Here is a 20,368-nt window from a genome sequence, read left to right as displayed (position 1 = left end):
ACTTTCCTCTCTATTTATTAACTAACAATACTAGCTCTAATATTAGGAGGTGAGTTCAAAATAAATAAGTCATAACATGCTAAAGTACTGTGTTTCTAATTGTATAGACTTTCCCATAATAAGAGAATTACAGTAGTATTAGATACAATAGTTTGTATATAGAACACTTGCTGCATTTTAAGTACTTGAAGTGTGCCCAGAGTAAGTTTGGGTGCACTGTATAGCTAGTATGCCCTATATTACAGATCTTTTAATTTAAAAAAGAACTCATTGGACTGCATGTAAATTATGGCAAGTCAGCATATTTGTTTCTTTAAGTAACTAGAGATCAACATCTCAGGAAGTTGCCTAAAAACGGGAACTAGTACGATATTACAACATTTTAGAGTTACATTCCATTTAAGTGCTTCATAAGATGATTACAGACAGTGCCTACACCACACAGTACCTACAGCCCTCCCGTCTGCACACCAGTGGCACAGAATGGCAGCTATTCTTCCTACAAGCATCCTGTTCTCTCTTTTCATCAGCTTCGTAGCCACAGAGCCTGAGTATAGTGAAGGATACTTCGTATTTGAGCATCCTATCAATAACATTGCTGCTGGTAGACGACATGTTATCGTAGCCACAGAAAACTGCCAGTACCAATTTAATCACACACTTCATAAGGTGAAAAGTTCAGCAGCAAGTGGAGAAAATGGAAATGAGTGCATGAAAAAAGGAGACATAGGTCAGACTACTACTTATTATAACAAAATCCTGCTTGTTTATAATGACACTGTGCTCAGTTGCTGGAATGAAAACCGAGGATCCTGCATGGAGAGAAGTATCGATGGTCTGAAAGTTCTAACAGATCGTACAGAGGGCATCGTGCCTTGTGACCGGGAAAATGCAGCTGTGGGGCTCATGTTGTTTATTAACAATCTGTTCTATTTAATTGTTGCTAGATTTACTCATCCTGAACAATGTCAAGAAAAACACCCAATAGAAATTAGAGAAAGAGCATCCGATGGTTTGTATGTAACTACAGGTTCTGGAAGCCATGTTTTATTAAAGGAAGATACAAAGGGCCTGCATTTTGTGGATGCATTTCAATGGAAGAAATATTTGATCTTTCCTTATTACCCATCTATCAGTACAGTTGCAAGGCTTGTTGTTCTGACTGTAAATAATTTGGCTTTGGAGTTTCAAAGTCAGACCAATCTTATATGTGACAGGGAGCAACAAAGAGGAGTTATTTTGTCTTCATTTGCATTTACTACTTCAGGAGGATATTTTTGGGCAGGAATATTTGCTACAAACAAGAAAGTGTCCCCGGACAGAACAGCACTTTGCGTCTACAACTTCACTGTCTTAGACAGAGAAGGCACATCATGGTGTATCGATCATGACTTTGCCGTTGGGCAGGACAGCTGCGTGAGTATTTACTGTTTTATATCACACATGTTGTATATACAATAACATAGGTTATGGCCAGGGCTTACAAGAACTAAAACCTGTCCCTGGTATTTAAAGCACATATGCACACATGCAAAGTGAGGGTGTCTGGGGTAGGTCGGGTAGCTGCTGCTTAGTGTTGGTTTCTGCTCAGTGTTTACTTTGGGTGTCTTTGTTCAATATGTGGGTATGATGATGAATGTATGTGTTTACATGAAAAAATGTATTCTGACCAGCTTTCAGAGCTGGACGAATCTCAAGTAGTGTCCAGTTATGTAGGGTAGCATATGAGTTTGCCATAGCCATAGCAGGGAATAGTAGTATACAGATGTGTCCTCACATACCTAGCATCTATATGCCATACGGTGTGACATATTATGTGATATACATACTGTAGCCAATACATTTAAAATATCTATCTATCTATCTATCTATCTATCTATCTATCTATCTATCTATCTATCTATCTATCTATCTATCTATCGGCCTAATTCAGACCTGGTCGTTGCAGCGGCAGTGAACGCAGGCTGAAGTCCAGTGAGGTGTGCACACGCGCAGCAGCCGCACTGCGTGTGCGCACACAGTGAGATGCAAAGGAATCTCACTGGTGCGATCGCCTCTGCCTGATTGACAGACAGAGACGGTCGTGGGGCGTCAACGGCGTTGCGGCTGCGCTTTTGGAGTGAGGCGGGCCGCAGCGGCTGCATGACGCTTGCACACAGCATCTGTTTGCTCAGAGCAGTGAGTGATGGGGGTATCTCCCAACTGCCCCTCCACCACCACCATGGGACACTGCGACCCGCAGGTGAGACAGCGAGACAGACCGTGAAAAATGGGACTGTCCAGCCAAATCGGGACAGTTGGGAGGTATGGATATATATATAATACATATATACACACATATTTTACATAGAACACATACACCCAGACAAACGCACACATAGAACACACAAACTTACATATATACAGTGCACACACTCATAGAACACATAAATGCATGCATACATATACATACACAAAACACATACACATAAATACAGTGTATACACACATGTATATTCTCATATAATGTCATCATATTGGCTCCGCCCAGAGGCATCACCGGGTCTGGTGATACGCTGTGCGCACTCTGTACATCTCGTGCGCCGAAGGCGCATTTATGGGCAAAAGGGGCATGGCCTAAGCTGGAGGGGCGTGGTCTCATGTGGGATCCCGGTGACATCACTCCGGGGGCAGCCCTGCATTCCCGAAGATGCTAGGCTGCCTCCGGAGACCAGTGCCTGCAGTGTTGGCTCCTCCTGTATGACAGGAGCCGAGTACTACAGGAGAATGTGCTGCAGGTAATAGAATGGAGGTCATTTGGCAATGGAAGTGGAACAACTGAAATATCATTCTAACTTGAGCTAGACTGAGCAATGCTAAATGCACCATTGATATTTTCTATTGTTCACTCTTCAAATTGTATTATTACTATGTATTTTATTTTCAGACTACGTTTACTGATCTTTTGCCAATACGTGAAAAATCAACTCTGATCCACGGAGACCTATCTGCAGTATATGCAATGGAAGTGCAGAAGAGCCTGGTATTTTTTCTTGGAACTAGAAAAGGACAAATACTTAAGGTGAGCCAATGACATATATGTTTTCCTTGCCACGTCACATAATAAAGTTAGATAAAATCAATGTTAGTTTTTATACTGTCATTAAGCACACCCATTGTGCGCTTGCATACTTGTATATAACAAATTATACAATTACTTACAATGGGACTGATGCAGGGTTGTAATGCAGGGTTGTACAGTCATTGAGTCTATGGCCCTCATTCCGAGTTGATCGCTAGCTGCCGTTGTTCGCTGCGTAGCAGTCATTTAAAAAACGGCAAATCTGCGCATACATATGCACCGCAATGTGCACACGCGGCGTACGGGTAGAAAGAGCATAGTGGTTTTGCACAGGTTCTAGCAACGCTTTCAGTCGCACTGGTGGACGCAAGGAGATTGACAAGAAGTGGAAGTTTCTGGGTGTCAACTGACAGTTTTCTGGGAGTGTTTGGAAAAACGCAGGCGTGGCCGGGCGTTTGCTGGGCGGGTATCTGACGTCATTACCGTGTCATTCGTGCAAGCAATCATCGCACAGGATAAGTAACTACAGGGCTGGTCTTGTTTTGCACAAAAAGAATTTGCAGGCGCTCTGCTGCAAAGGTGTTCGCACTCCAGCAAAGTGAAAAAACACTCCCCCGTGGGCGGCCACTATACATTTGCACGGCTGCTAAAAGTAGCTAGCGAGCGATCAACTCAGAATGAGGGCCCATGTGTTACCGCATTCGCCCCTCTAGTCATATGCTTAGTTTACTGCTAGTTATCCTTATCAGGGCCCTCTTCAGTTGAAAGTGAAGACACAATTGAAATAAATTACAGTTTTCATCACTTTTAAATAAATATGCTCAGTACAGGACCGTTTAAAATATGAAAATGTGTTAAATGGCAGTGCAAGTAACTGCATGGCATTTCAGTAAATATGTGTATAATACTTGCTCACTACGTACTATTTCCTACATGTATTGTATGAAAATTGTACTTCTATCCAAATATTATTTCTGGCAATGTGGGGCAGTAAGGGGAAATACATTTAAGTTTTCTTTGTTTTGAAGACCAGGGAAAAACATAACTTTGATTATTACTTTATTGTACAAAGAGAGAGGTTTATCAGATTTGGATGCAAACTATAGGGGGTCATTCCGAGTTGATCGCTCGCTAGCTAGTTTTAGCAGCCGTGCAAACGCGATGCCGCCGCCCACTGGGGAGTGTATTTTAGCTTAGCAGAAGTACGAACGCATATGCAGCTGAGCTCTGCAAAAACTGTTTGTGCAGTTTCTGTGTAGCTCTGAACCTACTCAGCACTTGCGATCACTTCAGCCTATTCTCAGATTTGACGTCATACACCCGCCCAGCGAACGCCCAGCCACGCCTGCGTTTTTGCAAACACTCCCTGAAAACGGTCACTTGACACCCAGAAACGCCCCCTTCCTGTCAATCTTCTTGCGGCCGTCAGTGCGACTGAAAACTTTGCTAGAACCTGTGCACAACCACAACAGGCTTTGTACCCATACGTCGCGCGTGCACATTGCGGAGCATGCGCATAAATGCCGATTTTTAGCCTGATCACTGCGCTGTGAACAACGGCAGCTAGCGATCAACTTGGAATGACCCCCTATGTGCCTAATTCAGAGTTGATCGCAGCAGCAAATTTGTTAGGAGTTGGGCAAAATCATGTGCACTGCAGGGGGGCAGATATAACATGTGCAGAGAGAGATAGATTTGGGTGGGATGTGCTCAAACTGAAATCTAAATTGCAATGCAAAAATAAAGCAGCCAGTATTTACCCTGCACAGAAACAAAATAACCCACCCAAATCTAACTCTCCGAGTTGATAGTAGCTGTGCTAAATTTAGCACAGCTACGATCATTCACACTGACATGCGGGGGATGCCTTTGCACTTCCAGAGTAGCTCCCGACCAGCGCAGCTCTAGCGTGCGCTGCGGCTGCATGTTCCGACCCGATCGCTGCACTGCGACAAACTGCAGAGAGTGAACGGGTCGGAATGACCCCCTATGTGTGTTGTTCAGAGTTGTTGGCAAACTAAAAAAGTTAGCAATTGGACAAAACCATGTTGCACTGCAGGTAGGGCAGATGTAACATGTGTAGAGAGAGTTAGATTTGGGTGGGTTATATTGTTTCTGTGCATGGTAAATACTGGCTGATTTATTTTTACACTGCAATTTAGATTTCAGTTTGAACACACCCCACCCAATTCAAAGGGCCCCATACACTAGAACGATAATACCCGATTTCAGCCAATTTCGGGCATTCGAGCCGATACAGTATATCGGGTGAAATCGGGCATTTTGAAGGTGTTTCCGATCCGATGCGCGTTTCCATGAGGGTCGGATCAGCTCCCCTAGATCGTAAAGGGCCCCATACACTAGAACGATATGGTTGAGGCTGAGGTCGTAGGCGATTTCTCTTGAACTCTCCCTAGAGCTTCCCGGGAGTGGTTCCATACAATTCCAAATGATTTGGTACATTTTGCATGCGATATATCGTATGCGATCCCAGCCATGCCTGCGGGAACCAACATATCACGAGTGCAGCACTAATGATCTAGGGGAGTCGATCCGACCCTCACGGGAACGCGCATCGGATCGGAAACACCTCCAGAATGCCCGATATATTGTCCCGAATGTCCGAAATTGGCTGAAATCGGGCATTATTGTTCTAGTGTATGGGGCCCTTTAGTGCTGCAGTCGTGATATGTCGGTTCCCGCAGGCATGGCTGGGATCGCATACGATATTTCGCATGCAAAATGTACCAAATTGTTTGGAATCGTATGGAACCACTCCCGGGAAGCTCCCAGGAGAGTTCAAGGGAAGTTGCCCCTGACTTCAGCCTCAGACATATCGCTCTAGTGTATGGGGCCCTTTAAACTCTCTCTGCCCATGTTATATCTGGCCCAGGGCCGGTTCTAGACCTTGTGGCGCCCAGGGCAAAATTTTCCTTTGACGCCCCCTCTTGACAGGTAAAATAGAGTTAGTGCGCGCCGAAGTTGTGCTAAAAAATAGGGGCGTGGCTTCATAGGGAAGGGGCATGGCCACATTATTATTATTATTATTATTATTATTATTAGTTATTTATATAGTGCACACATATTCCGCAGCGCTTTACAGAGTACCGATTCACATTACACAGCTCAGCAGTGTCCGTTAGTCCCATTACACCACAAGGTGTGCCCCCAGTAGTTATGCCACCAGTAGATATGCACCCTGCAGATGTGCCCCCTGGCTGACCGGCTACAGACCCCCTCCCTGGCAGATTCGTGGCTCTGGTTGTGGAGCAGGGAAGCCTGGGGGCTGGCTGTTACCTGGGGACCGGGACCAGTAATACATACACCAGGGTCCTGAGCAGCGGGGACACCAAGAGGGAGAAGTGGAGGGGAGAGTGGAGATACACACCTCCGAGAACACACCTGTGGGGCACTGACTTGTGCAATGTAGCCACAGGGTGATGGGAGAGGTCTGGAGGCCAGCGTCTGTATCACTGAGCCACGGAGCCGCAGTGGTGACAGGATCCCGGATGGGTGGCGACTAGATCCCACTCTCTGGCTCTGCACAGTCCTCAGTGCAGGGGAGCTCTGTCCTCTCTCACTGCCTGCGCCGCGACTATACAGCCGGGGTCCTCATCACCAGCCGGGGGCTTCTCTGGTCCTGCCGCTCCTAGCGTCCTCTGATTTCCAGCCTTCCACAACAGGTGCGGGTCCTTGCTTTCTGGTGGCGGGTCTCCCAGGGTCCATCGGCGCTCCACTTCCCCGCCCTCCAGATCCTCCAGCGTTTCCGGCAGCCACAGAGACGGCCCCTCCACACCCGGGTCCTGCCTGTAGCAGGGATCATGAAGACCGGGTGCTCGAGGCGGGGCTCTTCTCAGTGTCGGCTCCTCCAGTCTCTACAGCCGGGTCAGCGGATTGCAGAGGGCTCTGAGCCAGGTCCTCTCTGGGTCCTCCCTCCGGCTTGTCCCCTGTCCGTTTGCCGGGATGCGGGGTGCGGGTAGGCAGCGGGTGCCTGCGAGGTGTCTGCGGCCGCCCCCACAGGCCGCAGCGCCCCGGGCACAGGCACGGCTTGCCCGCACCTAGAACCGCTCCTGATCTACCCCACCTGCAGTGCAACATGGTTTTGCCAATTAGTGTAGTTTTTTGGCTTGCCAACTACTCTGAATAACCCCCACTTCCCCATGGGTAGTTTCATTGTGCTTTAACAGGAGACTTGCATACAATGACTTGCAAAATATTCAGCCTCCTAAACAATCAACAGATTTGTCTGTATGACAAATGCCACTTAACAGATTGTTAAATATTTTTATTGTGACCCAGCCAGAAGTCTCTTAAAGTAAGTTTTCTAAGTCATAATGTATTATTCGTAAGCAGATTTTAAAAACATAGAAAAAATAGGATTTTAATTACCTACCGGTAAATCCTTTTCTCGTAGTCCGTAGGGGATACTGGGAATCCATTTAGTACCATGGGGTATAGATGGGTCCACTTGGAGCCATGGGCACTATTGAAGTTTGGTAACGTGTGCTGGCTCCTCCTTCTATGCCCCTCCTACCAGACTCAGTCTAGGAAACTGTGCTCGATGAGATGGACATACTGTGAGAGAAGGATAAGGAAAGTGGTGAGATTTTGAAACAGCACACACAGAACAACAGGAAAGTCATGCTAACCAAACTTGAAAACCAGAACAGCAACAGCTGAACCAAACAATAGTAGTTAAACAAGTAACCGTGCAGGAAGAACAAAGCACCGGGCAGGCGCCCAGTATCCCCTACGGACTATGAGAAAAGGATTTACCAGTAGGCAATGAAAATCCTATTTTCTCTTATATCCTAGGGGATACTGGGAATCCATTTAGTACCATGGGGAAGTAACAAAGCTCCCAAACTGGGTTGGAGAGTGCTGAGGTTCCCGCAGAACTGACTGATCAAACTGAAGGTCCTCAGAGGCCAAGGTATCGAACTTGTAAAACTTGGCAAACGTGTTTGAACGTGACCAAGTAGTTGCTTGGCAGAGCTGTAATGCCGAGACACCCCAGGCAGCCGCCCAAGAGGAACCCACCGGCCTAGTAGAGTGGGCCTGTACAGATTTAGAGTCAGGTTTCTGATTTTGTTTGTCCCCGAAGGGGGCACTAGTCGGTCAGTGTTGGTACAATATATAAACATGGAGGCAAAATAAAAGTCCTGAGTATATGCGCTGATGTTTAATACGTACAGAGGTCACAGAGCAAGGATGTAATAACAGGTGGTACTTAGCATCGGTAATGACAGTAATGAAATAATAAACGGTAACTGAATCCAAGGTAAAAGTCTCTGATAACAAAACGTGAAATAACTTGATGAATAAATGCAAATGGTTTAGGAAACAAAACTCCGGTAATACGTGTAAAGCACACAGTCTCTGATAACAAAACGTGGAATAACGTGATGAATGAATGCAGATGATTTAGAAGACAGAATTCCGGTAATACTTGCAAAGTACACAGTCTCTGTATAGTTCAGTTCTTATTATCACACAGGGCCCAAGCAGGAGATAGTCCCAATACAACAAGCTTTGTATAAGTTGGTATGAAGCTAACGAGGTGCACAGGTAAAGCAATGAAACAAACACCTGAGGAGAGTCTCTTACTGCTGATGAGCTGCGGCTGGCTGTGGCTGGAGTCTGTAGCAGAATGAAGGAAATGCAGGAAGACGAAATGAAGCAATGAGAAGAATCACGGGGAACCTCTGGAGACAGGAACATGAGAACCAGGAGAACTTGAGACACCAATGTGACTCGTTGTCCGAGGCGATGTGGCTGAGCCACGGACTGGAACTTATACCCCTTGCTCTGCGGTGATTGGTGGTTCAACCTCTGGGGGCAAGCACAGCGTTGGATTGGATGCCTGGGTCAGCTGAGTGCAGGTGTCATGGTGGCGCCCATGCAAGCCGGGTGCTGGCATACAGCAAGGCGCAAATGGTACTTGACTCAGGGGTACATAGCGACACTGGAGATGACGCTCGCAGTCAGCGCACATGCAGCCGCAACTGGGGCCATGACCTCCGGAGGCCTGCACACCAGCGCGCTGGTAAGTGAGACGTTTTACATTTAGGAATCGGCAAGCCTGCCGCGGAATAATCATGCTGGATAGTGAGCCTGATCCAGCGAGCAATCGACTGCTTTGAAGCAGGACACCCAATCTTGTTGGCTTCATATAAAACGAACAGAGAGTACGATTTCCTGTGATGAGCAGTTCGCTTTACATAAACCTTCAAAGCCCTTACAACGTCCAAGGACTTTGAAGTAGTAGAGGTGTCAGTAACAACCGGGACCACAATTGGCTGGTTGATGTGAAACGCCGACACCACCTTAGGAAGGAATTGCTGACAAGTCCTGAGTTCAGCTCTGTCCTTATGGAAAATCAAGTAGGGGCTCTTGTGAGACAACGCCCCCAGCTCCGACACGCGCCTTGCCGAAGCCAAGGCCAACAGCGTGATGGTCCTCCATGTAAGATACTTTACATCTACCTCATGTAACTGTTCAAACCAGTCCGACTGGAGGAATGTCAGAACCAAATTGAGATCCCAAGGTGCTGTGGGAGGCACAAAGGGAGATTGGATGTGAAGAACACCTTTCAAGAACATCTGGACCTCAGGGAGAGAAGCCAATTGTTTCTGAAAGAAAATAGAGAAGGCCGAAATCTGAACTTTTATGGAGCCTAGGCTCACGTCAACTCTCGACTGCAGAAAAAGCAGGAAACGTCCCAGATGAAATTCCAACATAGAATATTGTCTGGTCTCACACCAAGAAACATATTTCTTCCAGATACGATGGTAATGTTTTGATGTTACCCCTTTCCTGGCTTAGATCATAGTTGGGATGACCTTGTAAGGAATCTCTCTCTTGGCTAGAATCAGCCGTTCAACTTCCATGCTGTCAAACGTAGCTGTGGTAAATCTTGATAGACGAACAGGCCCTGTTCCAAAAGATCTGAATACCAGGCCCTTTGCGGCCAGTCTGGAGCAATGAGAATTGCTTGAACTCTTTCCCTTTTTATTCTTTTGAGAACTCTTGGGATCAGAGGAATGGGAGGAAACACATACACCAGCTGGTAGACCCACAGAGTTTTCAGGGCGTCTACCGCTACCGCTTGTGGGTTCCTCGACCTGGAACAATACCACCTGAGCTTCTTGCTGAGTCGAGAGGCCATCATGTCGATTTGTGGATAACCCCACCGACGTGTCAGCCACTGGAACACCTCTGGGTGGAGGCCCCATTCCCCAGGGTGCAGGTCATGTCTGCTGAGTTAGTCTGCTTCCCAGTTGTCTACTCCCGGAATGAAGATCGCTGACAATGCCATGGCATGTTTTTCCGCCCAGAGGGGAATTCTTGACACCCCTGACATTGCGGCCCTGCTTTTCATTCAGCCCTGTCGGTTGATGTAAGACACCGCTGTCACATTGTCCGACTGAACTTGAATGGTCTGATTCTGAAGAAGAGATGAGGCCTGCAGAAGGACGTTGTAGATAGTCCTGAGTTCCAGGATGTTTATTGGAAGAACGATTAACTGACTTGACCATCTTCCTTGAAACTGTACCCCCTGGGTGACTGCACCCCAACCTCTGAGGCTTGCATCTGTGGTTAGCAGAATCCAATTTTGAATCCCGAACCTTCGACCTTCCACTAGGTGAGAAGTTTGTAGCCACCACAGGTGGGAGATCCTGGCTTTTGGCGCCAAACGAATCTGCTGATGCATGTGAAGATGCAATATGGACCATTTGTCTAATAGATCCAGCTGAAAGGCCCTCACATGAAACCTTCCGTGCTGAACTGCTTCGTAAGAAGCCACCATTTTCCCCAGAAGGCGGATGCACAGATGTGCAAATAATAAATAAGCAGGTGCGCGACCAACAGCAGCAGGTAAGAGGAAGGTCAATTCCTCAAAAAACTAGATATGCTCCTGAGGAAGCTGGATTGTACCAGTGAAACGCGTTGAGCTTACCTACCTATCTGGACTTCACTCACCAACCGGCCTGCAAAGCCTTGTCATCCTTCGGCACATTTTGGACTTCTCTCCCATCACTGGACCAAATTATTAAACCGGTCTAATCAGCACCCCTACAGCTACAAATGGACTTGCTCCAACGCTGATGCTTACCAACGTGGGGATCTGGTAACTATTTACCCATTACAGTGAATGCACAAAGAGAGGCTGTCCTAGCCTATAGGAATGGACAAAATCTAACACAGGAGAATGTGAAATTTATGAAACTTTATCCAGATAAGATATATTTAAGTTTTATCGCCACCTTGTGGCAACAGGAATTCCTTCTTTTTAGATGTGTTACATGTGATATGTTAATAAATTGTTACTTTTTTACATAGAACAAACCATCCTATTATTATTTTTATTTAATTTATTGTTAATATATTTTAAATTATTGATCTACACAGCCAGCGCAGGTATACATATTCTTTTTTCGGATGCACAGATGTACTGATATTCGGGTCGGCTTTAAGACAGCCTGAACCATCGACTGGATCACCATTGCCTTTTCCAAGGGAAGGAACACTCTTTCAGACTCTGTGTCCAGTATCATTTCCAGGAAATTAAGCTTCTGTGTTGATTCTAGGTTAGATTTTGGTAGTGATGAGCGGATTCGGTTTTACTCGGTTTTACTCGGTTCTCAAAACCGAATCTTATTGACTCACTGATGTCACGTGTTTTGGATAGCCAATAAGATTCGGTTTTGAGAACCGAGTAAAACCGAGTAAAACCGAATCCGCTCATCACTAGATTTTGGTAGGTTCAGAATCCTCCCATGATCCAGGAGTAATCTGGTCGTGAGACCAATGTTCTCCAACAACTGCTCCCTGTACGCAGGCTTTATCAGAAGATCATCCATGTAAGGAATTACAGTTACTCCCTGTCTGCGGAGCAACATCATCATCTCTGCCATCGCTTTGGTGAACACCCTCTGTGCCGTGCGGAGAGACACAATGGCAGGGGCTGAAACTGGTAGTCTGCAGTCCAACCGTAGGTAAACCTGATGAGGTGGCCAGATTGGAATGTGAAGGTATGCATCCTTTACATCCAGAAACACTAGGAATCCCCCTCTTCCAGACCTAAGATCACTGCTCTCAGAGACTCCATCTTGAACTTGAACACTCGTAAGTATGGGTTCAATGATTTGAGATTCAGAATCGGTCTTACCGAACCATCCATTTTCGGAACTACAAACAAGCTGGAATAGTATCCCTTGTTTTGTAGATGAGGTGGAACTGGAACAATGACCTGGGTCTGTTACAGTTTTTGAATGGCTTCTTGTAAGATTACTCTTGCTTCTTGTGAAACTGGTAAGCCTGATTTGAGGAATCTGTGAGGTGGGAGATCCTGGAACTCCAGTCTGTAGCCCTGGGATATAAGGTCTATCACCCAGGGATCGTGGCAAGATCTTGTCCAGGTGTGACTGAAGAATTGTATCCAGCATCCCATCTGCCTGTCTCCCCAGCATCGCAGTCCACCGTCATGTGGAAAACATTGAGGAAGCAGAGCCTGAGCTCTGTTCCTGTGAACCAGCAGTCGCTGGTTTGCATGGTTTACCTCTAGCACCTCTGGTGGCGGAAGAAGAATCTCTGGCCTTGCCCCTAAAATTGGCAGTCTGAAAGGACTGTAAATTGGGTCCAGAGTAGGCCTTCTTGGCTGGTGGAACTGCAGAAGGTAAATAAGTGGACTTATCCACAGCAGCACTTGTCGAGTTCATCGCCAAATAAGGCCATACCTGTGAACAGCAGGCCTTACATTCCTGTTTTTGGAATCTGCGTCAACAGTCCACTGGCGTAGCCATAATCCCCTGCGTGCCGACACTACCATAGCTGTAGTGCGTGCATTGAGCAAACCTATCTTTTTAATGGCTTCCACCATGAAGTTCGCAGAGTCTTGTATGTGCTGCAGGAGTAACACAAATTCCTCTTGAGGTAAGGTGCCTAACCCCTCAATTAAATTACCAGACCATTTAGCAATGGCTCGAGTAATCCACCCACATGCTATAGTGGGTCTCTGGGCCACCCCTGCAGCTGTATATAAAGATTTGAGTGTAGTCTCAATCTTACGATCAGCTGTATCCTTTAGGGAGGCTGCTCCAGGAACAGGTAGTACTATTTTACGTGAGAGCCTGGAGACTGATGTATCCACTATCGGTGGATTTTCCCATTTTTTCCTATCCTCAGGAGGAAAAGGAAATGATGACGATAACCGCCTAGGAGTTTGACATTTCTTATCTGGATTAACCCACGGTTCTTCAAACAGGGTATTTAATTCCTTTGATATGGGAAAAGTGACTGAGGATTTTTTCTTTATATTAAAGTAAGATTCCTCACTCCTCTGTCACCTTATCAGGGATATTTAGGACTTCTCTGATAAAATCTATGAGAGCCTCTACACCCTGCGACAGAGTACCCTCCACTACCTCTATGTCCACCTCACCTTCCTCGATTCCTGACCCTTCATTATCAGAGTCTGAATGCAGGATCTGGGCGAAAGTACGCTTTTGTGGACAAATGGTAGAGGACTGAGACATTGGTCTGAGTACTGAGTCCTTTTGCATAAACACAGCCATAGACTGTCTTAAATATTGCGTCTCTCTCATTACAAGATAATTTAGTAGAGATGGTGGAAATTACCCCCTAATGGAGTCCAGTCATGCTGGCTCCGCCCCACTAGCCTGAGAAAAGATACTACACTGAGTATACACTAGTGAACCCCCTAGAGAAGAGGAACACTGTGCCTTACATGAAACACACTCTTTGCCTGACATACTGCAGTAGTGACAGCACACACACAGGAAAAGGTTAAATGCACAATTAACCCACAAAGAGCCCTTCCCGAGAGACACAGAGAGAAGATAGAACCAGCACACGGTGCCCTTATTGCTAAAGCCAAGGTTAGCTGGGTCACAGACTAAGTACCTAGATTAGGGACTTAGTACACTATTATATCGCTCCCCCCTCTGTGACCCCTTGTTACTGCTGAGGTAATCTGGTGGCTCTCCGGAGGAGTTGTGCGTCCCTGTCAGTCAGCGTCTGTGTCATATGCAGTAGGGTAAAATGGCACCGGTGAGCTGCTGGATCCGCTCATAGTGAAGCCCCGCCCCTTCAATGGCACGCGGTCTTCACACTCTTCTTTATACTAGCTTTATGTGTCTGGGTGCTTAAAATGGAGACAGTCCCCTTTTAAGCCTGTATTGCCCGTATGGGTACTGTGTACACTACAGTGTACTAAGTCTGGAGACTCAGTCCGCCCCGTTTGGGAGCCCTGTGTCTCTGTACCCTCATGCCGCCATAATGGCCGGCGACTCGCTAACCGGGACGCCGGCTTAGTACTCACCACTCTTCTTTCTTCTGGCTCTGTTAGGGGTGGCGGCGTGCTGTGGGAATGTACGTCGGGGCTTGTGAATAGTTCCCTCAGGAGCTAGCGTCCTGTCAGCGGGGAACGGGACCATTAACCCTTAGTGGGGTTGGGGCAGCCCCCGCCCCCACCCAAGTCCCATGAAGCAGGCAGGCTGGTGCCATCCAGTCCTGCCTGAAAATAACAATATTTAAAAATAAATGCAAAAAACTCTTCAGGAGCTTCCAGAGATGTGTCTGGCTCCTTCGGGCACATTTTCTAAAGTGAGTCTGTTAGGAGAGGCATAGAGGGAGGAGCCAGCACACGTTATCAAACTTCTATAGTGCCCATGGCTCCAAGTGGACCCGTCTATGGACCCCATGGTACTAAATGGATTCCCAGTATCCCCTAGGACATAAGAGAAAAGTAAAATGCTGCTTGTATAAGTATTAATCCTCATGTGTTCTGGAAGTTCCAAGTTTAAACAGATGAGCAATATTGTCCTAACAATTGACTTTCAATTATCCTTTACATGTAAATCATTAAAGAATATAAGCTTTTATAGATAAAAGACTGTGAATCTGAAGGAAGCTTTGAAAATGAGGACCATAAAATTGCAAGGAAATTAAATCATGCATTTTGATGATCGTGTCCGTTAAGCAAGTAGTCAAAAATGTGATTTATTAACTAGATTTTATTTTTATACATTTCTGAAATCCAGGTGACTTTAAACTCAAATTACACTGCAAACTGTCCAGAAATTTTATATGAATTTAATCAAGAAGCTCCAGTGTTCCGGAATATTCTCCTGGATCCTATTGACAATACCTACATATATGTTGCCACTGTGCATGAGGTTGGTATATGTTGCTTGCCACTCCATTATGATTACCATAGATACACTACTACGGCATAGTCTTGTTTGCATCTTCAGATATACCATAGGGTATATAGGGTAAGCCGACACTTCTCAGATGTTTGGAGCTGAAAATTTAAAGCAGCAGTAGCATTCAGTGTAAAGCACATTGGGATTTACACAGAATGTTAGTGGCACTTTCAATTTCAGCTTTAACCAGCTGAGATGAGGTGGCTTACAAAAGCATCAGCTTTGTAAAAATAGTTTCTAGTCTTGTGTAAGTCTACATGGTGATGAGGATGAAGTTAGCATCAGCATGTATCTTTACTCTCTTAAATGTATATATAATCCCCTAAACTCTGTCCTATCTGCGACATGTGCAGTAAGAGCTGGGGCATGTACCAGATCTCCGTGAAAGCTGGTACATGTACCACATCCCCCTTCCAACTCTTCCTAATGTAGCGAGTGATGAGACAGACCGGGGGTCTCTGTGCTGGGAAAGGGGTGGAGCTGATGAGAGCCCGTCCATTCTTCTCTCACAGCTCTCAATAGCTGTCTGACTACATGCCACAGATTCTCATCTCCTGCCAGTGCTGTTTGGATGCACAGGTTTTTTCCCTCCTGCTGGATCTGGGGACCACACCCCTCCCTCCCAACCGCCCCTTACCCACCCCTCCCCTGTGACCCCAATGGGTGACGGCAGACATAAGGGACAGAGATGAGGTAGATTGCCATCAGGATGGGTAACAGAGATGATGGATAGATGGGACTGAGAGGAGAGGAGTCCACAGATGATAGAGAGAGATTGAGGGGGATAGAGATGAAAGAGAAAGAAAGATAGGGTGAGAGAGCCAGAGTTGAGAGAGAGAGAGAGAGAGACTGGAGTGGAGGAGAGATGAAAAAGTTGAGGGGAAGGATAGAGAAGACTGACATTCATGATGCAGACATGGTTATTATGTTGGCAGTGAACACATTGAAATTTTGATCATGATGACATTTAACATGTCGACACTGATAAAATGTAGTTTGAAGGTAGGTCTATCATTAACCCTAATCCCTAAACCTACATAACTCTACCTCTACATTTATAAAGCTGACTAATAGGTGATGCTAATCAGCCTAACAGTAGTTCGGGTCTGATCTTAGGAAGACCTAGACTGGATTCAATCACAATCCTTCTGTTCCACCTTTAAACCAGGTGAATTCATGCTGTACTTTCTACTAAGGTGGCTGAGCTGTCTACAAGCTCATTGGTCACCGTCCGCTAGCTGTGTGGGCGTGGTTATGATAGTAAACAAATCTTGCCCCCTGCCTAGAAGCGGCTTCAGTGTATGTAGCAATCAGCGGCAGCAGCATACCGTATTTTTCGGACCATAAGACGCACTTTTTCTCCCCAAAAATGTGGGGGGGGAAGTATGTGCGTCTTATGGAGCGAATAAGAGCCAGCACAGATGGAGGTTGCAGGTAGCGGGTAGCGCCGGGTCCTGGATGCTGCTGCTGCGCCGTCATCAGCAGAGCGCCCGCATCTCAGAGCCCAGCAGCAGAGCGGGCATCACGTGACTCCCCCGCTCCCCCCCACCTCCTCCCTCCTCAGGAGTGCACCGCGGGCAGCGTTAGCTGAGAGCCTGGACGCGGGGAACCACTGGTACTGTCTGTCTGTGTGTGTGTGTGTGTGTGTGTGTGTGTGTGTGTGTCTATGTGTATGCTAGCTCTGATGTGTGTGTGTGTGTGTGTGTGTGTGTGTGTGTGTGTGTGTGTGTCTGTGTATGCTGGCTCTGACAGAAGGCTGCACTGTACAGAATCCTTGTAGGAGTCTGAGAAATCACACAGAACTGGAAATATCTCTTAGAGGTCGGTGAAAACTAGGGAGGCAGGGCTATTCTGTTATTGTTTATTAAATATTAAATATTTTATTACACTATTTGGTTAAGAATATTTTTTTTCCAGTTTTCCTACTCTAAAAACTAGGTGCGTCTTATGGTCAGGTGCGTCTTATGGTCCGAAAAATACGGAAATGGAAAACATCTGAATCAGTATAAGGAGATAAACCCTATATATAGACAGGGACCACACACAGAAAGTGATATAATATGTGCAAAAAATTAAGTGAAGAGTGTAACGGGAAGAAGAACCCAATTTCTGTTGAAACGGGAGCCTATATAAGAGTTTTGTGTCCCAGATGCCAACATTAACAACATTTGATATGGCAATGGAGTCCAATATAATGCATGGTAGTACAGAACCTATTTGCAGTGCATTCATTCCAGACTGATGCATAATCTGACAACGCTGGTTGATACTGTTAGGCATTATCAAAAAGTGACAAAATACAGTAAAAAGTAAAACACAAAAAAACCCTCAAAAAAATAATACAACATACAGTACCCAGTATTCTCTATAGGTCTCCCACCCAGGTACTGGCCGGGCCAACATCTGCTTAGCTTCCATGGGCAACCCAAGCAAGGAATTCACAGTGCGGTATGGCTGTATGCTGCTGGCTCCTAAATTAAGGAGTGTATTGTCAAAGTGATCCGTGGTCTCACGTTATCTCAATACTATAAAGAACAACTCATTCCGAGAGGGTTTAGACTGCATAACCAACCAACACTTGGAAGTCACAATAACAACTTCTGCACCAGATGGTGCAACATACTCAATAAGTGTTCTCAAGACCTCATCCTGCTAGATATTGAATAGGCAGGCATAGACCTTCAAGATATCAAAAAAGACATCACTGAACTGGAAGGTTAAGACCTTTATGGTTCAATTCAAACCCCCGATTGTGATCTCTTATCAAGATTGAACAAGGACATTGACAAATTCAAAGGGGTTCTGCTCAAATTTAAAAAGAACAAGTATAAGCAGAAACTGGATTACAAAGAAAACAGGGTTTATCCCTGGATCTCCTGCAGTGAACTCAGAAGATTTAAGCCCCAACCCAGTCGTGGTGGACGTAGACCAGTCACCCAATTCACCAACATCGAAAGCCATTCACAAACCTCAGCAAGAGAAAAAGTCAAAAGGAGATACCAAAGAAACACATAGAAACGGTTGTTTTCAACCTGTCCAATCACACCTTGACTGCAGGTGAACTTTCTCTTCTCAAAAAAGGTTTATCATTTATTCCTACTCTCTCAGGACAACTTTTATTGGCAGGTCGATATGTACAAACTGTGAAGGCAACTACGGCTCAGGGATTACTTTGCACACGCCAACGTATCCAAAGTACAACCAGGAGCACCAGCACTTATAACTGACATATGTCATTTGAAGAAACCAAGCTGTTTGATCCCACTACTCTGAACCCCTCCATACAGACATTTATGAGGGTGCTCAAAAGGGACACTGTCCCCTTCATTGACAATCTGAAGATTTCCTACAACAATATTACACTGGACGAACGAAGAGCCATTAGATCCTTATGTGACGATTCCCAACTAGTGATTAGGGTTGCCGACAAAGTTGGCAACATTGTTCTCCTCAATTATGATTACTATGTTGAAGAAGTAAACAGTCAACTGGCAGATACCATTTGTTACCAAAAAATTAACTATGAAAATAATCAAATACGACTCTGCCAAACGTTCATAAATCATTAACACATCCCCAAGGCCGTCCCATCATTTCAGCCAGTGGATCCTTGTCTCAACACCTTACCCAACTGGTGGATTTTTATCTGCAGCCCCTGGTCAAAGATACTGCAAGCTATATAAAGGACACCACAGATTTTCTAAGAAAACTCAAGGAGATGCCCAGTGTCACTAATGATTCTATACTTGTTAAACTAGATGTGTCGAGTTTATATACCAACACTCCACATGCTCAGGGGATTGAATCATTCTGGAAGCTACTCATCAGCAGTGCTTTGTACTGTGGTTCTCTGGCAGACTATGTGATGTTACTTATTGATCTTATACTCAACAAAAATTATTTTCTATTATAAAACTGCTTTCACATATAATCTCACATTTCTTTCCACACAATGCAGTACTCATTATTAGTAATACATTTTAGTGATAATAGACATCATAAATAGGGAGAAACAGGACGCTTCTTCATACTAACACTAGAGATAGCCGATGATTCATTACTGGCCATTAACATAAGGGGGCGTGTACATACATTGGTAACCAATCATCGCCATTTAACAAGCATATAATGACCTAAGGATTTAAGACATGTAATCCTAGAAAAAGGCAGATTGCTGAAACGCGTTGGAGGACTTGTCTCACTACACACTGCACTTTACAGACACCCCTCCCCGGCTGGAGAGAGGGATCCCCGAGCAACAGGGGCAGATCGAACACCTCCGCTCACGTGACACATCACGTGAGCGGCAAAGCAGGAAGCCACAGACGGGACCCGTAAGGAGGAAGAAAGCGGCGGCCGCTGACCGACCACGGGGACCGAGACGAGACGGCCTGGACATCAAAGGACACCGGAGGACTTGGGAATGGAAGCTGAGCCGGCACATGCGCGTGGAACGCACCCACGGCGGTAAGTGTATGAACTAAGCCCGTACCCCCGGTTTCCTCTATTGGTGCACACAGGGAGGTCTGACAGGCGGGACGCCGCAAACTGTCACACACCTCACAACACCTGACGCATACTTAGTCTCAGAGCCACATAGGTTTCACTATACCTATGGTAAAGGTGCACCCTTGGGGACACCTGACATTCATCCCGCAAGGGACCTCTGGACATTAGGACTCTCTGAGGACGTAACACTGACACAAGGACACTGTGCCAGACTTTACGGAGAACGCACATACTCTCACCTTTATTTAGTTTAATTTTAGAATCTTCTGAGCAGAAGTGTACCATTCAGGAGGGTACACCGAAAAGGGTGGTCTGCATGATACACCTGACAGTGGGAACATACCACCGGAATAAAGAATATTTCCATTGCCACACATGGTCCTTTTTGATTACAGTATACAATTTAATTGTTACGTTACTTCCTTCCCCATTCCATTTCATTCTTTTCTTCCACCTTTTTCCATCTTTACCCTTTCTCTCACATCCCCTCCCTCCCAAGAGTGCGCTGACCTTACCATTGTTAAATACTTATACAGAGGTAGGACACCTCTAGGCCTAGCAGCACTAA

At 45.8% G+C, this 20,368-nt stretch overlaps 1 protein-coding gene across 1 annotated transcript in view; it reads left to right on the top strand.

Moving 5' to 3' along the window:
* The first annotated feature begins 427 nt into the window (after window positions 1-427).
* Window positions 428-20,368, top strand: part of PLXNC1 (plexin C1) — a 241,814-nt gene continuing 221,873 nt past the window's right edge. The window contains exons 1-3 of the mRNA XM_063927616.1: window positions 428-1,416; window positions 2,927-3,061; window positions 15,127-15,261. Of these exons, the coding sequence (XP_063783686.1) occupies window positions 484-1,416; window positions 2,927-3,061; window positions 15,127-15,261 (1,203 nt within the window). The 5' untranslated portion in view covers window positions 428-483. The remainder of the gene's footprint in view (window positions 1,417-2,926; window positions 3,062-15,126; window positions 15,262-20,368) is intronic.

Source organism: Pseudophryne corroboree, chromosome 6 (genome assembly GCF_028390025.1).
Source record: "Pseudophryne corroboree isolate aPseCor3 chromosome 6, aPseCor3.hap2, whole genome shotgun sequence".
In the NCBI taxonomy this organism is placed as follows: Eukaryota; Metazoa; Chordata; class Amphibia; order Anura; family Myobatrachidae; genus Pseudophryne; species Pseudophryne corroboree.
The sequence above is the reverse complement of the archived record's forward strand: the minus strand, read 5'-3'. Positions and strand labels throughout refer to the sequence as shown.